We start from the raw sequence: 8,615 nt of genomic DNA, 5'->3' as shown, positions 1-8,615 counted from the left end.
GCATTAGATCCTCAATAGGTAATATCTCTTATTTCCTTCCTTCCCTCCTCCCTCTCTGCCTTCTTCCTTCCGTTTTTGTCTCACTCTGCTGCTGTGCTAGAGTGCTATGGCATCAGCCTGTTTCACAGCAACTCAAACTCCTGGGTTCAAGCAATCCTCTTCCCTCAGCCTCCTACCATGAAACCTGGACAACTTTTCTATTTTTAGTACAGATGGGGTCTCATTCTCGCTCAGGCTGGTCTTGAACTCTTGAGCCCAAGGGATCCTCTCCCCTTGGCTTCCAGAGTGCTAGGATTACAGGTATGAGCCACCCTGCCTGAGCAATACCTATTTTCATTTGGTCAAGTGTGATCCTCCGTTTCATTTCTGAGTTCCTCCCCTATTTCCCACCTCTGATCGCTAGGTCCCACCTGGGCTGTCCTCTTAGTGTCCTTCACGTACCTCTGAGCCAAGATGGCAGCAGCCAACTGGCAGCCGTCCCTGCCAGTCACATGGGACCACCATCCTAACTTTCCACTCTGGTCTGCCCAGGGGTAAGATGCCAGCAGGTAGGCCTGGGGGAGGGTGGATTCTCCCAGGGCTGGCTCCTTCTCAGCCTCTAGATCATACTTTGTTATTTGCTCAGAGAAGCCTTTCTCAAGCACCGTATCAGCAAAACTCTGCACCTCAGTCACTCTCTAGCCTAGGGTCATATTTCAGCCCCAGCACAGCACACTTCACTGTTCAAAATCATCTTTATTCACTCAGATACTTGTTTAACCTTTCTCCCCTCCCTATGTGGTATCTTCCCCAGCACTTCCCAGGACCCGCCAGGTAGAAGACGCCCCATTACTGTCTGCTGTGTGAATAGCCTTATCCTGCCTGTGCTGAAGGGCAGAGATCGGGAGGAAGAAGGCCTTGGGCACACCTGGTGGCTATTTCAGATGCCCTTTAGTGGATCCAATGTTCTTTCTCTGGCTGAGGCAGGAAGGCTTGGCTAGGGAAGTGGGGGCAGAGCGGCGGGGCATCAGAGCCTGGTGTGCTGGCCTCTGCCCCCCATGGCTGGCCTTTGACTACTCAGCCTGCCCACAAACACAGGAGGAGAGGACTCTGAGGGAGTTCTTCACTGTACCCCAGGTTGAAGACCTCACAGGCACAGGTTTCAAGGGTCTCTCCTTAGCTTCACGAACCTCCTGGGGGCACAGCAGGCTAACCCAGGAGGGAGCTGGGGCATTAATCCCTCTGCAGGACGGCAGCATAGCTCTGGCCTGGGCAAGGCCTTTGCTACCCACGGGGATCTTCTGAGTTGAAGAGGGCCAGTTTTCCCCACAGAAAACGATGTAGGTCTTCAATGGCAGGGTGACAGGCCCCCGATGAGGGCTGGAGACTCGGGCTGGCACAGGAGATGCTGTAAGGGAAAGCTGTTTCCCACGGGTGCAATCGATGACAAAAGTCAGGTGAGCCATAGGGACAGCCCTCTGATGTCTGGCCAGCTTCCCAGCTAGAGGGGAGGAAAAGACCAAAGGTCTGTGTTAGCACAAGCAAGGGATGTGGTTTCATTAATTCATTTGTTCATTCATTCAGCAGGGTTTAACTGTGTGTTGGTGGATACATGAAGACCGGACAGACATGGGGTTTGAGAGCATGGATTTCAGCGTCAGAGAGACCCGCGTTTGTCTCCACTTACCAGCCATCTGCCTTCCAGAAGCCCAGAGTCTACTACATCCATGCCTCTCAACTTTGTGGTTCCCATGGACCTCCTGGGAGCTTGTTCAAATGCAGAGTCTGGTACAGTGAGCCTGAGAGGAGAGGCCTGAGAGTCTGCATTTTTAACAAGCTTCCGGAGAAACCAGTTCTGCTGGTTCATGGAGCATACTGTGAACAGCAAGGTCCTCAACCCAAGGGGAAGGGCCTGGCCACCTTTACAGATGAGGAAACTGAGGCTCAGCTTGTGCAAGTGGAGCTGGCCCTCAGGGAGCACTGTGCTCCTCTGTGCCTCCCCACATAGTCTTGTGCACAGCTTGGTGGATAAGTGCCATCTGCCCCGGCCATCCCTGCTCTCCCCTGCTGATGTGTCTCTCCCAACCCCAGCTCAGAGCCCAGCACAGGATAGAAGAATGAATGAATGAGGCCAAAGATTTATCAATAAAGCAGGTATCAGAGCAAGTCTGTCTAAATCCAAAACCTGTACTCTTAATTGAGTGACTTTTCAAGTTACCCAAATAATGCACACGTCTGTTCTCTTGACTACGTGCTCTTAACCACTATACGGGCTCAGAAGGAAGCTTGAGTTCTGGTGTGTTGGCTAACACAGGAAATAAATGAAGTCCACCCAGGCTTTGAGAATCCCAGCACCCCTGAGGGAGGTAGGACGTCTGCCATCAGATCCCACTTCGCCCCTCCCCTCAGCTGGTCAGGGACCTTTTCCCATCTCTTACCTGAGCTGGTCCCCAGGCCTGTCTCAAGGTTGGTGCCTTTGACGCTGGTTCTCCAGTCCCTGGGGTGTCCTGAGGGCGCCATATCACTGGACGGTGCCTGCCTAGCTCTGTCTAGGCTGTAGCACTTCCAGGGGAGCTCCCTCACCCTGGGATCAGACCTTTTATATTTACCGGATCCGGATCCTCTGATTGAGTTTCCACCAGAAACCAAAGAAACTGGCCTTGGGCAGTTAGAAGATTGCTTTGATTAACAGGGTTATGTCAACAGGATATTTGCTGGGTCACTGGGAGGCAGCCCTCCTACCAACAGACACTGTTTCTTCCAATTCCAGCTATTTCCTGATTTGGGATAGGCCTCTGGAACCTTCTCACCCAGACTTCAGTTTCCCAAACCTTAGACATGATCCCACTGCTTCACCAATTTGGTGGTTTGGTTTTTCTATCTAAAAACTATAGATAATACTGCTTACTCGACACGTCTTTGAAGTCGGCCAACTGTTTTTGCTGAAAAAGAAATATACTTTATTTATTTATTTATTTTTGTTGCAGTTTTTGGCCAGGGCCGGGATTGAACCCTACCACTTTTGGTTTATGGGGTCGGCGCCCTACTCCTTGAGCCATAGGTGCCGCCCAAGAAATGTACTTTAAAAAGAAAGTTGGAGGCCAGGCGCCATGGCTCATGCCTGTAATCCTAGTACTCTGGGAGGCTGAGACAGGTGGACTGCTGGAGCTCAGGAGTTAAACACCAGCCTGAGCAAGAGCAAGACCCCATCTCTAAAAAAAATAGCCAGGCATTGTGGTGGGCACCTGTAGTCCCAGCTACTTGGGATCCTCCTTGGTTCAAGGAGGATCACTTGAACCAAAGCGTTTGAGGTTGCTGTGAGCTGTGACACCATGGGCACTCTACCGAGGGCAACAGAATGAGACTGTCTCAAAAAAAAAAGAAAAGGCTCACTGCCTGTGGCTCAAGCAGCTAAGGCGCCAGCCACATACACCTGAGCTGTCAGGTTCGAATCCAGCCTGGGCCCGCCAAACAACAATGACGGCTGTAACAAAAAATAGCCAGGCATTGTGGCGGGCGCCTATAGTCCCAGCTACTTGGGAGGCAGAGGCAGGAGAATAGCTTGAGCCCAGGAGTTGGAGGTTGCTGTGAGCTGTGATGCCACGGCACTCTACCCAGGGCGACAGCTTGAGGCTCTGTCTCAAAAAAAAAGAAAGAAAGAAAGTTGGTATTGTTACATTAAATGGAAACAAGATAACTTTTATTAAATGAAAAGTCACTGTGCCCAGCAGGCAGATGGGCCACCAAAGACGCTCATGCTCTAATCCCAGAGCCTACAAATGTGCTGCCTTACATGGCGAAAGGGACTTTGCAGATGTGATTAAGAGGGTGAACTTTGGATGAGGAGATTATCCTGGATTATGTGAGTGAGCTCAGTCTAATCACATGGGAGAACCTTTCCTTACTGGATCAGAGAGGGATCTGATGATGGAGGAAGTAGGAAGGACTTAACCCTCCTTGCTGACTTTGGAGGTGAAAGAAGGAGTCCTGAGCTGAGGAATACAAGAGGTCTCTCTAGAAGCCAGGAAAGCAAAGTGAGGGATAAGTCTCCAGACACGCCATAAAGGAGTCTTCCTGCCAACACTTTGATTTTAGCCCACTGAGACCCATGTTGGACTTAGGACCCACAGAGAAGTTTGTGTTTCTTATCTTTTTCTTTCTTTCTTTTTTTTTTTTTTGGAGAGACAGAGTCTCACTTTATCGCCCTTGGTAGAGTGCTGTGGCATCACAGCTCACAGCAACCTCCAGCTCTTGGGCTTAAGTGATTCTCTTGCCTCAGCCTCCCAAGTAGCTGGGACTACAGGCTCCAGCTATGACTCCAGCTATTTTTTTGTTGTGGTTTGGCTGGGTCTGGGTTTGAACCCACCACCCTCGGTATATGGGACCGGCGCCCCACTCACTGAGCCACGGTGCTGCCCTCTTGTCTTTTTTTCTTTAGAGACAGTCTTACTCCATCTTACAGGCTGGAGGGGAGTGGCATGATCATAGTTCACTGTAACCTCAAACTCCTGGGTTAAGCAATCTTCCTGCCTTATCCTTCCTAGTAACTGGGACTACAGGTGCATGCCACCACAAGTGGCTAATTTTTTGTATTTTGTGTAGAGATAAGGTCTTGCTATGTTTCCCAAGCTGGTCTCAAGCAATACTCCCTTATTGGCTCCCAAAGCACCAAGACTACAGGCGTGAACCAGCACTACTAGGCTTTGTTTTGCTCTAATTTGCTAAGTTGTAATAACTGTGCCCCAACTGTTGTGGGCACCTGTGATGGTTTCACCCTGATACTGCATGACCAGAAAGGTACTTTATCTGTTGTCTCCTTCCTTAAAACCCATAACCTCAGTCTAAACATGAAAAAAACATTGGGCAATTATAAACTGAGGAACATTCTGTGAAATACTGGTATAGCGCTCCTCAAACTGTCAAGATCATACAAAACAAAGGGAGACAAAAAAAAAAACTGTAATAGACTAGAGGAAGCTGGCTCAGTGGCTAGGGCACCAGCCACATACACCAGAGCTGGTGGGTTCGAACCCAGCCCAGGCCTGCCAAACAACAATGACAACTACAACCAAAAACTAGCCGGGCACCTGTAGTCCCAGCTACTTGGGAGGCTGAGGCAAGAGAATTGCTTAAGCCCAAGAGTCTGAAGTTGCTGTGAGCTGTGGTACCACGGCACTCTACCGAGGGTGACATAGTGAAACTCTGTCTCAAAAAAAAGACTAGAGGAAGCTAAGGAGATGTGAAAACTTAATACAGTGAGGTAGGCCTGGATTGTATCCTGGAAAAATCATTAGCAGAAAAACTGGTGGAACCTCCCCTCCCACAAAAGCCTACAATGAATTTTTTAATTTATTTAGAGACAAAGTCTCACTCTGCCACCCTAGGCAGAGTGCTGTGGTGTCCTAGCTCACAGCAACTTCAAACTCTTGAGCTGAAGCAATCCCCTTGCCTCAGTCTCCTGAGTACCTGGGATTACAGGCACCTACCACAATGCCTGGCTAGGTTTTTCTATTTTTAGTAGAGATGGGGGTCTCGCTCTTGCTCAGAATGGTCTTAAACTCCTGAACTCAAGCGATCCACCCATCTCAGCCTTCCAGAGTATTAGGATTACAGGCGTGAGCCACTGAGGCCTGGAGTTTAGACGCTCATTCCTATACACCACCCGAGTTCAGCCTCTTGTCAGATTAGAGGCAGCATTAGATTCTCATAGGAGTGTGAACTCTGCTGTAAACCGGGCCTGTGAGGGATCTGGGTTGCACAGGCCTGGTAAGAATCTAATGCCTGGGGCCAGGCCCGGTGGCTCACACCTATAATCCCAGCACTTGGGAGGCCGAGGTGCGTGGATTGTCTGAGCTCACAGGTTCAAGACCAGCCTGAGCCAGAGCGAGACCTCATCTCTAAAAACAGCTAGGCGGACCGGGCGTCCCCATCGCTACCGCAGCCCCGTCTGTCCAGCACCGGAGGCGAGATCCGCACGAAATAAATCTGAATGAGGTATGCAGAAAAACCCGATGAAATCACAAATGAATGAGCAGCTTCATAACTTACATGTCCAGCGAGCAGACATGAACTGTCTCATCATGAACCACCTGGTCACACAAGGTTTTACGGAAGCAGCGCAGAAGTTCCGAATGGAATCTGGGATTGAATCCAGCGTCCATCTAGAAACACCTGACCAGAGGATCAAGATCTGGGAGATGATACTGAAAGGTCAGATCCAGGAGGCCACTGCGCTGCTCGACAGCCTTCCCCCAGCGCTCTTGGACACAAACCCGTACCTTTGCTTCCATTTGCAGCAACAGCGTTTGATCGAGCTGATCTGCCAACGCGAGACCGAGGCCGCGCTGGAGTTTGCACAGACGCAGCTGGCGGAGCAGGCCCAGCAGAGCAGGCCCTGCCTGACGCAGCTGGAACGCACGCTGGCCCTGCTGGCCTTCGACAGCCCCGAGGAGTCCCCCTTCGGAGACCTCCTCCACCTGATGCGGAGGCAGAAGGTGTGGAGTGAAGTTAATCAAGCTGTCCTAGGTTATGAAAATCAAGAGGCAGCACCCAAGCTGGCAAAATTACAAAAACTACTACTTTGGGCTCAGGATGAGCTGGACTAAAAGGTAAAATATCCCCAAATGACCAGACCTGAGCAAGGATGTGATCGAGGAGCCCAAATAGAGCCTGTGCAGTGGCCCCCGCACAGGACTCCCCGGCTCCCCCTTGTATTTCTCTTTTGACCCAGCATCTTTTTTTTTTTTTTTTGGTTTCTGGCCAGAGCTAGGTTTGAACCCGCCACCTCCGGCATATGGGACCGGCGCCCTACTCCTTGAGCCACAGGCGCTGCCCAAAACCCAGCATCCTTTTTAAAGGGGGAAAAAATGGCCTTTTTAAGCTCTGAAAAGCTCGCACTGTGTCTCTGGAAGTGTGGCACAGACTCTCCACCGTGCCACATTCACAAGCATCTGACAAGCAGCCATTCGCCTTTCCAGGGCTCTCGGTACCTGCGGAGCACTGCGCGCCGTCGGGGTGTTGCTCAGACTCCAGCCTCCCATTCAAAATGCAGGTCATGGCTTTCCGTGGCCTGTAGGCAGACAGTCCGTCCTCCCGTTCTGCTGAGCCTTGTCAGGCAGCTTCTGCCAGTTTCTCTTTACCCTTGGTTTTTTGTTTTTCATAGGAAAGAATATATAAATTTATAAATCTAAATAACTCCTTTGAAATGTGTATGAGGGTATTGCATTTGGTTTGTTTTTCCTTTTTGGTCTGGGTTGTGTGACTTTTGGGGAAATGCATGAAGGTGGGGCTATGTGATTTTTAATTTTTTAAGTATACATTTGGTGCTGTGCGTGGTGAGAGACTCTTCACAGTGGATCAGCAACCTTTCTCTGCTAGGCAGTTTTGTTGAAAATAAAGGTCTCTCTTAGATTTCAAGAATGGCCAGAATGACTTCTAAACAGTGTTCATCGCCTCAAACGACCTTTTGATTTGGGCTGTACTTTCTCCTGTGATGAAGGCAGCGTTCTTTTGCACCTGCAGCTAGGAAGATGCCTTGACCCTGTCTGTGTGCTGGGGGCAGCCCTCCACTGTCAGGTCACTTGGGGGCACAAGGCTGTCCGCAGAGGATGGAGCCCAGAGCCTGGTGAGTAGAGTGGTTTCTCTTTTTGGTTGTCTGCCTCCTCCCCAGGTGTCCCACTTCTGTTTAATCACAGCCTTCCCTGTTCCTCGTCCTGGTGGTAGGAGGGACTGGCTCTGCGTGGTGTGGGGTTTATGCTGGTCAGCGCAGTCGGCGTGTGGTGCGTAGCTTGGTGCAGATGTGTTTGGATCTGTCGCAGTGGGCTGGGGTGCAGCAGTGCTGAGAGCAGGTTTTAGGTGAGGCACAGAACTGCGGACCCCTGAGTGAGGCCTGTAGGGAGGTAGCGGGCCTTGTATCTCCCGCTGCTGGCGGCTGAGCTGCTGTACTTCCTGAGTAGCAAGGGACAGCCCACAGGCTGGGCCAGACTGGGGTGAGGCCATACCCTCTTACTCTTGCATCCCTTGAATGTTGGTCACCCAGTTTCTGCGCCTCTGTCCCCCCAGGCTCATCACCCATAGCTCAGTGAGTAGGACGCCAGCCACATACACTGAGGCTGGCAGGTTCTGAGCGCAGCCCGAGCCTGCTAAAAACAATGAGAACCACAACCAAAAAATAGCCAGGCGTTGTGGCTGGTGCCTGTAGTCCCAACTACTTGGGAGGCTGAGGCAAGAGAATCACTTAAGCCCAAGACTTTGAGGCTGCCGTGAGCTAGGATGCTATGGCACTCTCCTGAGGGTGACATAGTGAGACTCTGTCTCAAAAAAAAAAAAAAAAAAAGAATGTTGGGCAGTGCCTGTAGCTCAAAGGAGTAGGGCACCAGCCCCATATGCCAGAGGTGGCGGGTTCAAGCCCAGCCCCGGCCAAAAAAAAACTTCAAAAAAGAATGTTACCAAAATTATCCCAACCCCTGGTTTATGGAAAAATTGTCTGCCACAAAATTTGTCCTTGATGTCAAAAGGGTTGAGGACCATTGTTCTACAGGATCACTGACCCCATTTCTGCAACAAGGCAGTGAAATGAAACAAAAAACAAGGGAGCAGGGTGCGGTGGATCACTCCTGTAATCCCAGCCCTTGGGA

General features: G+C 50.7%; 2 protein-coding genes across 2 annotated transcripts; one reads left to right on the top strand and one right to left on the bottom strand.

Moving 5' to 3' along the window:
- Window positions 1-729: 729 nt before the first annotated feature.
- On the bottom strand, window positions 730-2,511 carry SRARP (steroid receptor associated and regulated protein). The gene is made up of 2 exons (XM_053577197.1): window positions 2,418-2,511; window positions 730-1,480 (listed from the first exon to the last, which is right to left on the bottom strand). Exons 1-2 carry the CDS (start codon window positions 2,497-2,499, stop codon window positions 1,053-1,055), a joined length of 510 nt encoding a protein of 169 aa, XP_053433172.1. The 5' UTR covers window positions 2,500-2,511; the 3' UTR covers window positions 730-1,052.
- A 3,464-nt stretch (window positions 2,512-5,975) lies between these two features.
- On the top strand, window positions 5,976-6,648 carry LOC128575504 (glucose-induced degradation protein 8 homolog). Its single transcript, XM_053577195.1, has one exon. It carries the CDS (start codon window positions 5,976-5,978, stop codon window positions 6,582-6,584), a length of 609 nt encoding a protein of 202 aa, XP_053433170.1. The 3' UTR covers window positions 6,585-6,648.
- The last annotated feature ends 1,967 nt before the right edge of the window (window positions 6,649-8,615 follow it).

This window comes from Nycticebus coucang, chromosome 22, assembly GCF_027406575.1.
Source record: "Nycticebus coucang isolate mNycCou1 chromosome 22, mNycCou1.pri, whole genome shotgun sequence".
In the NCBI taxonomy this organism is placed as follows: domain Eukaryota; kingdom Metazoa; phylum Chordata; class Mammalia; order Primates; family Lorisidae; genus Nycticebus; species Nycticebus coucang.
This window is presented reverse-complemented; position numbering and strand designations above follow the sequence as displayed.